This window comes from Sminthopsis crassicaudata, chromosome 5 (genome assembly GCF_048593235.1).
Source record: "Sminthopsis crassicaudata isolate SCR6 chromosome 5, ASM4859323v1, whole genome shotgun sequence".
In the NCBI taxonomy this organism is placed as follows: domain Eukaryota; kingdom Metazoa; phylum Chordata; class Mammalia; order Dasyuromorphia; family Dasyuridae; genus Sminthopsis; species Sminthopsis crassicaudata.
Window position 1 is genome coordinate 241,414,356 of NC_133621.1, and position 18,461 is coordinate 241,432,816.

Consider the following 18,461-nt stretch of genomic DNA (forward strand, 5'->3'; position numbering starts at 1 on the left):
CCATCTATCTATCTATCTATCTATCTATCTATCTATCTATCTATCTGTCTAAATATTGAAGACATCAATAACATACTTTTTATTCAGTTCTTTGTATCGCCTGAAATTAACTTAATTGGATGGGTTTTATTTATTTATATTAATATAGCATATATATATATATATATGTATATATATATATATATAATAAAACAGATTAATGATTCCTAGAAGATCAAAGAAACTATAATCATATTTTAAAAGCCTAAGAGAAAAAGAGTAATTCTGACACTGACAGTCAATTGGAAATTTGCTTTTAGATGATGATTCTTGGTTCCACTTTTAACTTTGTAGTGTTTTAAGAAACTTAGCTTGAGTATTTAAAAAGATAAGTTACTTTAGATTTTGTTGGTATTTTCACTTTTAAGTATAAAAGAAAAATAAAAATTGAGGAGATTCCACCACTAAGAGGTAGCACTCCTCTTAGTGTAATAATCTTATCAAAAAGATATTTTTTTTGAAATTTCTTCTGCAATCTTTTTTTTAACTAAAGCTTTTTTATTTTTCAAAACATATGCATGGACAATTCTTCAACATTAGCCCTTGAAAAACCTTGTGTTTCGATTTTTCCTACCTTTCCCAATGTCCTCCCCCTATATGGCAAGTAGTCCAATATAAACATGGTGAAAATAATAACTTATCCAACTCTTAGAATTCACATTGTTAATTTTAAATTTTAAAAAATTTAATAAAATTTAATTTTAATCCATTTAAGTTGTTTTTCTCCAGCTTCACTTGTCTGAAAAGAATCACTTTTGCAGGTACCAGAATACTATTAGTGAATTTGTTGAGTTGCAAGTTATCTGTTATATGGAAGATTAAATTAACCCACCATAAGTGATCAGCTACCCTCTATAAAAAAGGTATTTCTCACTCCCATTGTAGACTATCTCTTTGTGGAAAACATGTTTTTCCTATGATGAGGAACTAACACAAATTTTATAGGTTTTTTTTTTTAAATCTAATACAGGAATCTAAAAAAAAAAAAAAAAAAATAGCAGATTATCTGCTATCCAGAGTTTGCTACAAAATACCTAACTAAGTTTTTTAAACTATATATATTTCAAAGATACTCCCCCAAAAAGAATGAAAAATTTAAATTCATTTTTTTGTGGAGTTTATATATGTCATTGTGAAAAATACACATGATATTATTGCTGCAGTATTAAGTTTAAACTAGATTACTTCAGATAATCTCTTATGGTTAGAGATACAATTAAATGTTTCTTGAGAACACATAATGTCCTGAGTATTTTATCAGATATTTTACTTAAAATGTTAAGTGTCCTATCAAGAGTTAGAATTGTTTTTAAAATGCTTTGAGATGGGGGCAGCTAGGTAACAAATGGATTGAGCATTAGTCCTGAAATCAGAAAGCCCTGAGTTCAATTCTGATTTCAGACACTTCCCACTTCCTAGCTCTACGACCCTGGTCAAGTCACTTAACCCCAATTGCCTCTGAAAAGAATAAAAAAGTCTCTTTCTGGGCTTATATCCCAAAGAGATCTTAAAGGATGGAAAGGGACCCACAGATGAGATGTACAGTAGTTTACCTCACACAGAGTGCTTTGTGGGTGGCTAATTTAGTTATATAAATTACTTAGTAGTTTTTTCCTTTATAAACCATGTCCTCTGTTGTAGAAACCAAAGTCTAGGTGTAGTTGAATAGCATTTCCATCTGCAGCATATCTAATTCTACTCCTTGGTGAACTAACAAATACTAATGTGGAAATACAAGTTTTCACTAGTTCTTTACTGTACTTTCAGTTCTATCAGTTACTAGTGAAACAAAGGATGATGTCACACATTTTCCACTTATTAATTATTCTTAGTCACTAATTAAGTTTGGATACTGTTTGTGAAATTTTCTTATGGGGCAGTTTCTCAAAGGGCTTGTTTTTCTAGATTAAAATCTAGATTAGAACATGACTTGATAATTAAATTATTTTGGCATCTAAGATCAATATTGTATTGGGAGAAAGCATATTACTTTTTAAAACAATCTATTTTTAATACATAAAAGAAAAATAACTTTATTATAAGGAAGAGAAAATTAAGTTTGAGCATTTACTTGCCAATAGTAATGTAGCCCACTCCATATGAAACTAAGGACCAAAATGTCTCATTTTGAAGGTTTAAGCAGTTATGTCAATATTGTGCAGACACATTTTGAATCATATTTTGGATAGAGAAATATAGCAAATGAATACCTGAAGAATGTTCATGATATGAACACAAATACCAGAGTTATGAGAACAGAGTCAAAAATAGAAGCTAAAATAATCTGTTTTAGAAATGTTATATTTTGAGGTAGAGACAAGATGGCAGAGAGTAGACTTTGAACTCTTCCTAGCTTCCCTCAGATCAACAGCAGATCAAGCCTCTGAACTGGTTTTGGAGTGACAGAATATGCAAATTTTGGAATGCAATAAATTTCTAGCAGAAGATATTTTGGAAGAACTTCAATCAGGCATGGGGAGGCAGCCTGGTGAAGGCACTGCGCAGGGACCCAGAATGGTATAGTGTCCTGCATTGTGGAAACTGGGAGGCTCTTAGTCAAAATAGAGCAGAATACTAAGTCAGTCCAACAAAACCAAAAAAAAATGAAAAAATAGAAGAAAATGTAAAATATCTTGTTGGAAAAACAACAGACCTGGAAAACAGATTTAGGAAAGACAATCTAAATTATTGGACTTCCTGAAAACCATAATGAAAGGACAAAATAGCTACTGAAAAAATTCACTTATCACCTCCTGAAAAAGATCCCAAAATGAAAATTTCAAGGACTATCACAGCAAAATTTCAGAATTATTAGATCAAGGAGAAAATATTGCAAGTAGCCAGAAAGAAATAATTCAAATATCAAGGAGCCACAATAAGGATTACCTAGGACCTAGCAGCTTCCAGTTTAAAGGATCCAAGGACCTGGAAAATGATATTCTGAAAGGCAAAGGAACTTGGAATTGCAGCCAAAAATCAACTATCCAGCAAATTAAGCATTATCTTTCAGGGGAAAGGATAGACATTCAATGAAAGAGGTGAATTTCATTTATTTCTGATGAAAAGACCAGAGCTGAACAGAAAATCTGATCTAATACAGAACTCAAGAGAAATATAAAAAGGAAGCCACATGGAAAGTTTGGGAAGCCTGCTTTTGGACATGTATGACCAGTAAAAGTTTATAGTAAAAGTTAAAAACTCCCTTCATTGGCTGAGGATATAGAGAACCAATGACTCAATGAATGTGCAAAGATCCCAACTCATCATGTCTCTCATTTCTGTCTGCAAATCTTTGCAGGTCTGTTTGAAGTGATTTCCTAAGTGTCAAGTTTGGGGAAAAAAAGCTGGTCTTACTCTGCACCTCAATCTCCATGTAACTATGAACATTTTGCAGCTAAAGAATGTCCATTTTGGCAAACCTAGTCTTCTTGTTCTTGTTCTTCCTCTTCCTCCTCTTTTTTCTCTTTCTCATTTTTCTTCTTCCTCCCCCTCCTTTTTCTTTTTTCTACTCCTTCCCTACCCTTTCCTCCTTCTTCTCATCCTTCCCACTCCTTGTTCCTCTTCTTTGATGCTGCCTTTGTCAGTTATTACTGTCATTTTTATTCAGAGATGGATATGATCAGGACTGGAGTCTCCCTTAGAGAGTTCGAGAAGTCCCGAGAAGTTCTGGTTCAGTGAGAGGACCAATTGGTTGAGACAGTGGAAGTATCAGGTGATAAAGTTTCTGTATCAGAGAGGAAAGTCATTGACACAAAGATTGGCCCAAACCATGATGTTTTACTAGCAGAAATATGTTGAGTTTTTTCTATAGTAAGAAGCTAAAATGAAAGCTTAATGATTAGTCTTGCAATCTGTTGCATATTCTGATGAGGTTAAATTTCAGCCTCCTAGTATATTGTAACAGTAGTTACAAGTTGAAATTGAATTCTTTTAATATGCCTTTGTAAATCTTTTATGTGCAACCTTTCCTGGGACTGTAGGAATAAATTACCTATCTTATATCCAATTCATATTGTATGTTGAATACCTTTGTGGGTACTAAACTTGATCCATAAATAAACTCATTCCCAGTAGCATTGGAGTAGAGGATCTAATTAGCTGAGAAAAGGGAACCTCTCTCTTCTTTATTAAAAACAGGCTCTGTAGGGACTTCCTTTAAGTGCAATACCTTTCCTCTGTTGACTATTTTCTGTTTATCCTTTACATAGCTTGTTTGTCACATCTGTTTGCATGTTGTCTCTCCTATTATATTGTGAGTTCTTAGAGAGTAGGATCTGTCTTTTGGCTTTCTTTTTATTCCCAGTGCTCAGCACCATACTTGATAAATGTCTATTGACTAACTATCTAATTCAGATCCTATACTTGGATACAGAACATGAAATAGGCACAATGCCCACCATTCCCTAGACCCACCATTAGTTTGTCTAGGTACATTAAAATACTTGGGAGATGTCTTGTCTATTATAAAGACTGAACTATTGTTGTAAACACAAAACATATCAATATGTAAAATCTTAAGAATGTTTTTTTAACATATTACATATTGATTCACACAATATGTGTAATCAATTTAAGCTGTGTGGAACAGACAACTTTCAAAATAAAGACCCAGGAGAGGTGACCAAAATCATGTGGATACAAGATAAGGTTCATGTCATCTCTGTTGTCTGCTACTGTAGCTGTACTGAGGTAATTTTCAGTAAGCCTCCATAGAAAGAATTACATTTGAGTATTTTTTCTCTGAAAAAGCAATTATCTTATCCCCCTGTGCAATAGTCCAAAGAGCTTTACCAATAAGAGAATTATAAATTGTTTTGCCTCTATAGCTACAGTATTCACAAAGGAAGAATGAGAGTAAACCTTAGGTAATGACAGCAGAGAGTCCCAAATTTCCCTTGTGAGATCATTTATCATATGATAAATATTTATACATATTTATCATATAGTATGCCTAATATGTGCCAGGTGGGAAGCTAGGTGGAACAGAGTGCTGGAGTCAGAAAGATCCATTTTCCTGCTCAAATCCAGTCTCAGACAATAACTAGGCAAGTCACTTAACTCTGTCTCAAGTTTTCTTATCTGTTAAATGAGCTAGACAAGGAAATGGCAAACTCCAGTAATTTTGCCAAGAAAATCCTAAATGGGATTGTGAATAGTCAAACATGACTGAAAATGACTGATGTCAGGCACTATATTGAGCACTGGGAATATAAAGGCAAAAAATACCCTGAGAAGCTTATCTTCTAATACAGAATACAACTTAGAATTAAGACTTCATTTTAAGTACTCTCCCCTCAAAAAAGAAGGGAATAATAGTGATGTGACTTAGTTTCTTCTCCTGTCAGGAAGAACCCCAAATCCTGTTCATATAGAATAATGTGAAGTCAGAGTCTATTGTTAATTCATCCATCCTGTCTCCAATCTAGTTGGCATTTTTAAAGATATTCACAATGACCTTTGAGACAACTTTGATGGAATTTAGCTTTCCCAGACTGTCTTATTACCATAATTTAAGACAGTCATAAACTCTAATTGCATAGAAAAAGGAAGGTAGCTTTCTCAAATTATCTCGATTGGCATATATTTAGACAGATCTGAGATATGGTTTGCCAGATACAATCTATCTAGCTCTCTAACCCTTTCTTGAGTTCATCCCTTTGCAACTGAAAAACCTCAAGATCTGGTTATGATAAAGACCTCTGCCAAGTTCTCTTCAAGACTAAACCCACTATGAGGTTATTCTCTCTCCCTCCTTATAGGGCCTTCCCTCTAATGGAGCCTTTATCCTTACTCTAATTAATTCTGATTAGTTTGCAAAACTCCTCTATGGATCTAACCTGCCAGTCAATAGCATACTTAGGCCTCGTGACATATTCCTTTAATGAATTCTTCCAAATTCCATTCCTTTCTAACTATATGCTCTCCCAATTTTATTTCATATTTACCATTCCCGGTGTCTCTTTTACCTCTTATTTTTCTCTATAAATTCTTCTCCTAAATAAACCTTCCTTTTGGCAAAGGGGAAAAATGTTATATTTCTATATAACTATAATAATAAAATTTAAAATAATAAATGAAAGACTAGAAAAGGCTTAACAAACTAAAGTGATTTCTCTGGGATTTTGACATTTTAGCCAAAAATAAAAATTAATTTTAAGAGTAGGGTATCAAATTGTTCAACAATTAGTGGTTAGCATAATGCTTGATACATCATAGGCTTTAAATAAATGTCTATTGAGTTTGTTTCTGACAATTACCGTTTTATTGGCTTTTGAAAGAATTTATTTTTTGTAAACATGATACCTAGAATATATATATCATTATATAAGAAAAATAGTAGAAATTTTTTTAGGTTAGAGTAATAGTTTTCTTACTCTCATTTTCCAATATGTGAGGAAATGTTTGAATTCATTATGAAAATTTATTTTAAAAATTGATTATATTGTGGAATCACAATCTAAACTTCCAGGAATGATTATCTATTATAGCACATTGCTCCCTTACCCTCTTTTGTTCCTTAACATATTCCATCAGTTCTTCTTTTGTTCTTTTCACAGCTTCTTCCACAGCCCTTTCACTTTGCTTCCGCTCCTCTGCCATAGCTGCCCTGAGGGTTTCCTGTAGGGAATACATTCATCCATCCATCAATTGAAAAGCACTTATTAAATTCTACTATATTTTAGGTGCTAGGAATACAAGTATAAGAATCCTTGATCTCAAAGAGTTTTCCATTCTAGTAGGAGAGGCATATACATAAAAAAGCATGAACAGAATATATGCAAAAATAAGTTAGTGAGGGGCAGTGAGGTGACACAATGGATAGAGCACCAGCCCTGAAGTCAGGAGGAGCTGAGTTAAATCTAGCCTCAGACACTTAACATTTCCTAGTTGTGTGATCTTGGGCAAGTCACTTAATCCGACTGCCTCAGGGGGAAAAATTAGTTTGGTAATTTTGAAAGGAAGGTACTAGTAGTTGGGGATAGGGTGGATTACAAAGGTTTTATGTAAAAGGCAATGTTTGAACTTAGTTTAAAAAGTGCTGATGAGGAGGGAGTACATCCCAGGCATGACAATATGTGAGGAATATTAGGAAGTTAAGTTCGAAATGACCACTAAGTACAGGAAGGAGAGTAATGTATATTAATCCTGAAAAAAGTACATTGGGGCCAGATTTTGAAGGGTTTCAGATGACAAACATAATGGGAAAAAAGTGAAGCAACATGTACTGACATTAGTATATAAATATATATATATATATATATATATATATATATATAATATATATATATATACATATATATATATGTATATATAGTGTTCATGTATAATTTAAAGTTCATAGTCACCAAAAAAGCCACTTAAAAATACTTAAAGGTTGTAGAACTGCTTAGATCTTAAATAGCAGTATAGTCATTCTTAAGAAGTATGCCAGAATTCAGTTTTCTCAACATAGTACAAAAAATTGTTTGTTTGTTTATTGTTTTTTTTTCTGATAAAGCAAGTTCCTCACAGATTCAAATTATTTTTAAAGTAATCTTTCATTTGCTATTTTAGTGATTGATTGTCTTCTGGTATTGTATACTATCAACATAAGAGAAAGGTAAAACAGAAGAAATGGAATGGAGGAAAATACAAAGTAAGTGATTAAATTAGCAGTATGAGGTAACTCATTGAACAGAAGCAGATGGAAGAATGGATAGAAAACAAAAATCCAGCAATATACAATATACAGATGACATCCTTGGGATAGAAAGACATAGTTGAAAAAAAGGCTGGATCTGAGTCCGTTATGCTTCAGTTAAAGTGGCAATCACAATCACAGACAAAGCAAAAAGAGGCTTAATTGACAGAGATAATTAGGAAAACTACATTTTTCTAAAAAGTACCATACAGATGAAGATCAAAAACATTTTATAGCAAGTTTCTCTGGCAAAGGTCTCATTTTTCAAATGTATAAGAAACCAAGTAAAATATTTTAAAATAAGAGCTATTCTTCAATCAATAAAAGGTCAAAGGACATGAACAAGCATTTTTTTTTCAGAATAAATCAAAGCTATACTTATATGAAAAAATACTCTAAATCACTATTGAGTAGAAAAAGCAAATTAAAACAACTGTGAGGTACCACCTATCAGAAATAACAAATGCTAGAGAGGATGAGAGAAAATATATTGACTAATGAACTTCTGGTGGATCTGTGAAATGACCCAGTCACTCTTGGAGAACAATCTGGAATTATGTCCAAATGTCTATAATACTAGGTCCCTTTTATTTTCAAAACATATGCATAGGTAATTTTTAACATTCCTCTTGCAAAACCTTGTATTCCAAATTTTTCTCTTTCTTTCCCCACCCTGGATGGCTAGAAACCCAATATATGTTAAACATGTGTAATTCTTCTATACATATTTCCACAAATATCATGCTGCACAAGAAAAATCAGATCAAAAAGGAAAAAAAATAGGAAACAAACTAACATTCAAGCAAACAACAACAAGAAAATGGAAAATACTATGTTGTGATCCACGCTCAGTACCCACAGTCCTCTCTCAGAGCACAGATGGCTCTTCATCACAAGAACATTAGAACTGTTCATCTCATTGTTGAAAAGAATTACACCCATCAGAATTAATCACTTTATAAGCTTGCTGTTGCAATGTACAATGTTCTCCTGGTTCATCTCACTTCACTTAGCATCAGTTCATGTAAGTTTCTCCAGGTTTCTCCTGCTTTCTGATGGAACAACAATATTCTATAAAATTCATATACCCAGTTGATGGGCATTCACTCAATTTCCAGTTCCTTGTCACTACAAAAAAGGGTTGCCACAAATATTTTTGTACATGTTGATACTTTTTCCTTTTTAATGATCTCTTTGGGATACAGGCCCATTTTGCTGAATCAAAAGTAATGCACAGTTTGATAACCCTTTGGGCAGTGTTCCAAATTGATCTCCAGAATGGTTGGATCAATCCACAATTCCACCAACTATGTATTAGTATCCCCGGTTTCCCACAAACCCGTCCAAAATTCATCATTTTGTTTTCCTGTTATCTTAGCCAATCTGAGAGGTGTGTAGTGGTACCTCAGAGCTATCTTAATTTGTATTTTTCTGATCAATAGTGATTTGGAGCATTGTTTCAAGTGCCTAGAAATAAATTTAATTTCTTCATCTGAAAACTGTCTTTTCATACCCTTTAACCATTTATCAATTGGAGAATAGCTTGAATTCTTACAAATTTGAGTCAATTCTCTATATATTTTATAAAGGAGGCTTTTATTAGAACGCTTGAATATAAGTTTTTTTCTGGTTATTGCTGCATTGATTTTGTTTATACAAAAAATATCCATTTTGCATTCCATAAGGTACTCTAGTTCTTCTTTGGCCACAAATTCCTTTTTTCTCCACAGATGGAAGAGGAAGATTATCTTTTGTTCTTCCACTTTTCTTGTATTATCACTCTTTAATGTCTAAATCATGAACCCATTTAGACTTTATCCTGATATAGGATGTTAGGTGTGGGTCAATGCCTAATTTCTGCCATACTAACTTCCAATTAGTATTTTTGTCAATCTTTGTCAAATAGTGCATTCTTATCCCAAAATCTGAGGTCTTTAGGTTTGTCAAACATTAGATTACTATAGTCATTGACTACTTTGTCCTCTGAACCTAATCTATTCCACTGTTTGACTACTCTATTTCTTTGCCAGTACCAAATGGTTTTGGTAATCACTGCTTTATAATATAGTTTTAGATATGGCACATCTTCATTTGCATTTTTTTTCATTAATTCCATTGAAATTCTTGACTTTTTGTTCTTCTAGATGAACTTTGTTATTATTTTTCCTAGCTCTATAAAATAATTTCTTGGGAGTTTGATTGGTATGACACTAAATAAGTAGATTAATTTAGGTAGTATTGTCATTTTTATTATATTCGCTCAGCAATTGATATTTTTCAGTTGATTAAATCTGACTTTATTTTTGTGGAAAGTGTTTTGTAATTGTATTCATATAGTTCCTGACTTTGCCTTGGCAAGTAGATTCCAAAATGTTTTATATTATCTACAGTTGTTACAGATAGAATTTCTATTTGTAACTTTTGCTGCTGGAATTTGTAGTTAACATAAAAATGTTGATGATTTATGTGGATTTCTTTGGCTAAAGTTGTGAATTACTTCTAGTAGTTTTTTAGTTGATTCTCTAGAATTCTATGTACTTTCAAGAAAAAAAAAAGTATATTTCTTTCTAACTCCATTCAGTTTTCTCCAAAGGTCTATCATACTTAACTTTTCTAAAATTCTATTTCCCTCTGTAACTCCTTTCTTATTTTTTCTGTGGTTCACTTTATCTGGGTCTGATAGAGCAAAGTTAAATATAGTTTTGCTGTCTAATTTTTCTTGAAGCTTTTAATTTCTCCTCTAGGAATTTTGATGCTATACCACTTGGTGTATATGTTTTATATATTGATATTACTTCATTATCTATAGTACCCTTTAACAAAATGTAGTTTCCTTTCTTATCTCGTTTAATAAGATCTATTTTTGCTTTTGTTGATCTGAGATCAGGTTCATTACCCCTGCTTTTTTTTTATTTCAAGTGAAGTACAATAGATTCTTCTCCAGCCTTTTACCTTTACTCTGTATATATAATTCTACTTCAAATCTGTTTCTTGTAAACAACATATTGTAGAATTCTCATTTTTAATTCATTTTTCTATCTGCTTGTTTTATGTGAGAATTCATCCCATTCCCATTCACAAATTTAGTAACTCAATATTTCCCACCATCTTTCCCCAAGTTATACTTTTCTCTTTCCTTTTCCCCCTTTCCATCCTCCCAAGTATTTTGCTTCTAATCACCATCTCCCTTGCACAGCCTTCCCCTTTTTATCCTTTCCCCTTCTACTTTTGTTCTTCCTTCTATTAGCCTCTTCCTTTCCTTTCCCCTTTCCTGTCCTACCTTCCCTATAGGATAAGACAAGTTTCTTTCTGAAGCTAAAAAATAATGTCTGATAATCTCCCTTTGACTGAAATACAATTACAGTAAGGTTCACACAATGCTCATCTCCCTTCCTTCTTTCCCTCAAATGTAATAGGTTGTTTTTTTTTTTTTTTTTTTTTTGGCTCTTCATGAAATGTAATTTACTCCATTTTACCTCTGTTTTCCTCCTCTGGTTTCTTTTTTATATCATCACAATAAAATCAAATTATTCTCTAAGTATACCTATAACAGATACAGTTCTCAAGAATTAAACGTATCATCTTCTCATATAGGGATGTAAAGTTTTTAACTTTTAAAAGAAAGGGTTATTTTTTTCTTTCCTTTTTATCTTTTTATGCTTCTTTTGAGTTTTGAATTTTCTGTTCAGCTCTGGTCTTTTCATTGGAAAGAAATGAAATTTATCTGTTTCATTAAAATGCCCATATTTTCCCCTGAAACATAATGCTTAATTTGGCTGGATATAGTTGATTACTGGCTGCGATCCAAGTTCTTTTGTCCTTCAGAGTAGCCCTTTGATCCTTTTAAAGTGGAATCCTGATGGTGGCTCCTTAAACATTTGAATTGTTCTTTTTTTTCTTTTTTTTTTTCTGGCTGCTTGCCGTATTTTCTCCTTGATCTAATAATTTTGAAATTTAGCTATGATATTCTTTGGAGTTCTGTGGTCTCTTTCAGGAGTTGGTCAGTGAATTCTGGTTCTAGGACATCTAGGACATTATTCTTTGATGATTTCCTGAAAAGTCTTGTCTAGGGTCTTTTTTTCATCATGATTTTCAAGTAGTCCAATAATTCTTAATGTTTCTCTGCTGAATCTATTTTCCATATCAATTATTTTTACAATGAGATATTTTATATTTTTATATTTTTTCAATTTTTTAGTTTTGTTACCTGATTCTTGATGTCTGTCCATTGACATTTTCGATTCATTCAATTCTAATTTTTAGGGAATTATTGTCTTGCAATGGAATTAAGGAGCAATTCTAAAGAGCAATTTGCTTAGAATCTTAGTTTAATTTCTAGCTTTTTTCAATTTTTAACTTTTCAAAGTTATGATAAATTTAAGAATTTTAGCTAATATGATATTTAGTTGTCCAGTTAGGTATGATGAATATAAGAAATCTCACTCCTAAACATTTCTAACTATGAAATGTTACTTTTAAAAATGAGATCATTTCATAACCAGAAATTTTTAGGAGTGAGATTTTTATATTTATCATAAACATCATAACCAGAGATTCTGAATTCTGAAAAAGAGGTATAATCTTATAAAAGTTGGTTCCTACATTTGATTTTTTTTCAACAAAAAGGGAAAAAAAAGGAGACAATGGTTTTCTGTATAAAATAGTCCTGGCAAGAAGATGCACGGAAGGAATAGAAAGTTACATATAGAACAATGCTTGTTCACATAACTAAATAAGCGTGCCAATGAAGTTTGCAAAAAAAAAGCCCCCAAAATCTTGCTTACTATTACAAAGAGAGAAGTCTGTCCAAGAACTCAGAATAGCTTCCTCAAAATGAAATACAGCTATGATGAAGCAGGGCATCTGACAGATGCAGAAAATAAAACATATATCCCACTGCTTAGGAATGTCAAATGTATGCAAGACATTTCCATTCTTAACAAGCTTTTTTAGTTAGATTCATGTCTAGAAAATTTAAAAAAGATCAACTACAACATCAAATGACAAATGAAGAAACAAAAACATAAGTGGGCGACTAAAGGAAAAGATCAGTGAAAGTCAGCAGGATACCAAATGGGAATATTGTGAGGACAAATGAAGTTAGGTAACAATTATACATGTAGGAATAACAGAAAATAAAACTCACAAACTGAGAACTAGATTCTGAAAAAATAGATTGTTAGTCTATCATCAAATGAACAAAATATAAACTATTTCTAAGAATCAGTTTTAAAAACAAAAGAAAATATTTTAAAGTTGTTTGTTCTTTAATATAAAAACTTGTGAACATCTCTGTAAAAAAAAAGTGGTCATTCCATTTTTACTTGAAGACTTTTACTCATTAATAGTCAAAATAATCTATTTCATAGTTTAACAATTTAAATTGTTTAGAAGGCTTTTCTTACATTTAATCTACTGCTACAACTTTGACTCATTGTTCCTCTGGGGCCAAACAAAACAGTCTAAGAACTCTTCTATGAAATAGCTCTAGATGTATTTAAAAATAGCTGTTATGTTCTCTCTTCCCCCAGCTATCAAAAGATCCTCATATGGTGTGGTCTCCTGTCCTCTTCTGAAAATAATTATAGTTGTTTAATAGTTTTCCCAGGATTCAATTATTTTATCTACACAATAAGTCCAGATGTAGTCTAAGGAGATCAAAGTAGAATGAGACAAAAACCTCTTTCATATTGAGTACTATTTGTCTCTTAATGTAGCCTAAGAACCTACTAGGTTTTTCTATCACTATGTCAGACTGTTGACTAATATCGAACTTGCAGTCTATTAAAAACTTAACTATTTCTTATACAAACTATTGCCTAGTCATACCTCCCCCAGACTATACCTGTACAGTAGATTCCTTAAACTAAGGCTTTACATTTGTTCCAGTGAAATTCCATTGTATTAGATTTGGTGCAGCATTCCATTTTGTTGAGAATACCTCCTTGCTTTAAGATTTAATAAGTTTGATGTCTATTTTTATTTTTATGATGATTTTTATTTGATAATACAAAACTGAGAAGCCTTTCACATATTTTATCTCTAGCTTTTATAGAATTGTATTTCTAGAAATATATTTATTATAACAAAAACTCCATGGATGTTGTATTGAAATGTGAAATAAATTAGTATTTTGTGGTTAACAATGGTGAGTTTCCTGCCTCCCCAAAAAAATTTACAAAATTTCCTGAAGTCAATTTCTCTTTCTCATCCTTTATGATTTTTCTCAAATTCATTTTATACCTGTATCCTCTGTCTATGTATGTATACTCCTTGTAGCTGTATTATTAGTGATAGTTTTTACAAATTACAAGTATCATCTCCTCATGTAGGGATGCAAACAGTTCAGCCTCATTGAATCCCTTATGTTTTCTGTCCCCCTTTTTACCTCAGAATTGCTTTAATTTGCATTTTTCTAATTAATAGTGATTTAGAGCATTTTTTCATATGATCACAGATGGCTTTAATTTTGTCATCTGAAAATTGACTGTAAATATCCTTTAACCATTTGTCAATTGAGGAATGGCTTATATTCTTTCTCTTTCTTTCTCTCTCTCTGTCACAACACACTTGTCTACATGAAAGATCCTCTTAATTTGGATTGTTAAATTATCTTTGTAATGATTTTGCAGAAATGAGAAAGTAGGTAGCATATGGATAGGTAATTATTAAATGTCCTTTTGGTTAACTTTTTCTATACTAATATTGTGATTTTCCTTAATCATTTTCAATTTTGCCTTCTTTCAGTTATTTTGAGACTTGATACCCCAGAATGATGCTGCATGCCATCTAGACTTTCTTTGTGAATGCTTAGTCTTATTTAGAGGACCCAACTAGATTTTCCTTAGTGTATTTCCCCAGATGCCCAGATCTTTTTCCAATATTCTGTATCTCTCCAACATGTTGTCTCTCTCTCCCACATTCTCTAATCATCAATAATCCTTAACAATTTTAGGTTTCCATCACCATTCATCATATGTAATATTCTAGTTTATTTAGAACCATTCCTTGTACGATCAGTGGTGAAACAAAGTTGCCCACTATCACCATTAATATTCAATATTGTATTAGAAATGCTAACTTTAGCAATAAAAGAAGAAAAATAAATTGAAGAAATTAAAGTAGGTAATGAGAAAACCAAATTATCACTCTTTTCAGATGACATGATGGTATACTTCAAGAATCCTAGAGCATCAACTAAAAAAACTAATAAACAATTGCTAATTTTAGCAAAGTTGCAGGATACAAAAGAAATCTACATAAATCATCAGCATTTTTATACGTTACCAACAAAATACAGCAGCAAGCCATACAAAGAGAAATTCCATTTAAAATAACTGCAGATAATATAAAATAATTTGAAGTCTACCTGCTAAGGCAAAGTCAGGAACTATATGAACACACAAAATACTTTCCACACAAATAAAGTCAGATCTAATCAAATGAAAATATTAAATGTTCATGGATAGTTCCGAGTTAATATAATAAAAATAACAATACTACTTAAATTATATTCAGGTATATATACCAAACTCCCAAGAAATTATTTTACAGAGCTAGAACAAAAGGTCAAGAATTTCAGGGGAATTAATGAAAAAAATGCCAATGAAAGTGGCCTAGCTCTGCCAGACTTAAAAGTATATAATAAAGCAGAAGTCATCAAAACCATTTGGTACTGGCTAAGAAATAGATCAGTTGTTAGGTTCACAGGACAAAATATAGTAATCCATCAATGGAATAGGTTAGGTTCATAAGACATAATAGTCAATGACTATAGTAATCCTAGTGTTTAGCAAACACAAAGATCTCAGATTTTGGGATAAGAAGTCACTCTTTGACAAAAATTGTTGGGAAATTTGGAAATTAGTATGGCAGAAACTAGGCATTGACTTACACCTAATACTATATACCAAGATAAGGTCAAAATAGGTTAATGATTTAGACATAAAGAGGGATAATATAAGCAAATAAGAAGAGCAAAGGACAATTTATATCTCAAATTTGTGGAGAAGGAAGGAATTTGTGGCTAAAGAAGAACTGGAGTCACATTATTGAATATAAAATGGATAATTTTGATTATGATAACTTAAAAAAAGTTGTGTACAAACAAAATCAATGCAGACAAGATAAGAAGGTAAGCAGTAAGCTGGGAAAATAATTTTACATTCAAGGGTTCTGATAAAGGCCTCATTTCTAAACATAGAGAATTGTTTCAAATTTATAAGAATTCAAGCCATTTTCCAATTGATAAAGGGTCAAAGGATATGAACAGACAATTTTCAGGTGAAGAAATTGAAACAATTTATAGTCATATGAAACAATGCTCTAAATCACTATTGATTGGAGAAATGCAAATTATGACAGATGTAAGGTACCACTACACAGCTCTCAGATTGGCTAAGATGAAAGGAGAAGATTGACGAATTTTGGAGGGGATGTGGGAAAACTGGGACACTAATACATTGCTGATGGAGCTGTGAACTGATCCAACCATTCTGGAGAGCAATTTGGAACTATACCCAAAAGGCTATCAAATTTTGCATACCCTTTGATCCACACAGTGTTTCTCCTGGGCTTATATTCCAATGATCTTAAAGAAATAAAAGGACTCACATGTGCAAAAATGTTTTTGGCAGCCCTTTTTGTAGTGGCAAGAAACTGGAAACTGAGTAGATGCCCATTAGTTAGGAAATGGCTAAATAAATTATGGTATATGAATGTTATGGAATATTATTGTTCTGTAAGAAATGATCAGCAGGATAATTTCAGAAAGACCTGGAAAGACTTACATGAACTAATGCTAAATGAAAAGAGCAAAACCAACAGATCACTACATGGCAATAAGATTATACGATAAACAATTCTGATGGACATGGGATTCAGGACAGTTCCAATGGCCTTGTGATGAAGAAAGCCATCTGCACCCAGAGAAAGGACTGTGAGAACTGAATGTGGATCACAACAAAGTATTTTCACTCGTTTCTTGTTTGCTTGCATTTTGTTTTCTGTCTTATTTTTTTCCTTATTGATATATTTTTTCTTCTGCAGCATAATTTTGAAATATGTACAGAAGAATTGCACATGTTTAACATATATTGGATTACTTGATGTCTAGGTCAGGGGGTGAGGGAAGGGAGGGAAAATTTTTGGAACAGAAGATTTTGCAAAGGTGAATGTTAAAAATTATCCACACATATCTTTTGAAAATAAAAAGCTGTGCAGAAAAGCATTTGATAAAATCCAACATCCATTACTACTAAAAACTCTTGAGAGTATAGGAATAAATGGACTATTCCTTAAAATAATAAGGAGCATATATTTAAAACCTTCAGTAAACATCATATGTAATGGTGATAAATTAGAACCTTTCCTTGTAAGATCAGGAGTGAAACAAGGTTGCCCATTATCACCATTACTATTCAATATAGTACTAGAAACTCTAGCCTCGGCAATAAGAGCCGAGAAAGAGATTCAAGGAATTAGAGTAGGAAATGAGGAAATCAAATTATCACTTTTCGCAGATGACATGATGGTATACTTAGAGAACCCCAAAGACTCTGCTAAAAAACTATTAGAAATAATTCAGAATTTTAGCAAAGTTGCAGGATACAAAATAAATCCACATAAATCCTCAGCATTTTTATACATTACCAACACAATACAACAGCAAGAGATACAAAGAGAAATTCCATTCAAAATAACAGTTGATAGTATAAAATATTTGGGAATATATCTACCAAAGGTGAGTCAGGAATTATATGAGCAAAATTACAAAACACTTGCCACAAAAATAAAGTCAGATTTAAATAATTGGAAAGACATTCAGTGCTCTTGGATAGGCCGAGCAAATATAATAAAGATGACTATACTCCCCAAACTAATCTATTTATTTAGTGCTATACCAATCAGACTCCCAAGAAACTATTTTAATGACCTAGAAAAAATAACAACAAAATTCATATGGAAGAATAAAAGGTTGAGAATTGCAAGGGAATTAATGAAAAAAAAGTCAGAGGAAGGTGGTCGAAGTGTACCTGATTTAAAGCTATATTATAAAGCAACAGTCACCAAAACCATTTGGTATTGGCTAAGAAATAGACTAGTTGATCAGTGGCATAGGTTAGGTTCACAGGGCAAGATAGTGAATAAAAATAGCAATCTAATCTTTGACAAACCCAGGGATCCCAAATTTTGGGATAAGAATTCATTATTTGACAAAAACTGCTGGGAAAACTGGAAATTATTATGGCAGAAACTAGGCATGAACCCACATTTAACACCACATACTAAGATTAGATCAAAATGGGTCCAAGATTTAGGCATAAAGAACGAAATCATAAATAAATTGGAGGAACATGGGATGGTTTACCTCTCAGACTTGTGGAGGAGGAAGGAGTTTGTGTCCAAGGGAGAACTAGAGACCATTATTGATCACAAAATAGAAAATTTTGATTACACCAAATAAAAAAGTTTCTTCACAAACAAAACTAATGCAAACAAGATTAGAAGGGAAGTAACAAATTGGGAAAGCATTTTTACAGTTAAAGGTTCTGATAAAGGCCTCATTTCCAAAATATATAGAGAATTGACTTTAATTTATAAGAAATCAAGCCATTCTCCAACTGATAAATGGTCAAAGGATAGGAACAGACAATTTTCAGATGATGAAATTAAAACTATTTCCACTCATATGAAAGAGTGTTCCAAATCACTATTCATCAGAGAAATGCAAATTAAGACA

The 18,461-nt window shown here is 32.1% G+C and overlaps 1 protein-coding gene across 8 annotated transcripts in view; it reads right to left on the reverse strand.

Annotated features, from left to right (window-relative positions):
• Positions 1-18,461, reverse strand: part of CCDC91 (coiled-coil domain containing 91) — a 533,266-nt gene that overhangs the window by 76,002 nt on the left and 438,803 nt on the right. For 6 of the 8 annotated variants that reach the window (XM_074270657.1, XM_074270661.1, XM_074270658.1 and 3 more), the window contains one exon: positions 6,544-6,657. In XM_074270657.1, the coding sequence (XP_074126758.1) occupies positions 6,544-6,657 (114 nt within the window). Of the gene's footprint in view, positions 1-1,134; positions 3,764-6,543; positions 6,658-18,461 lie in introns of those variants that run through there. The other 2 variants (XM_074270664.1, XM_074270660.1) reach the window with 2 other exon arrangements.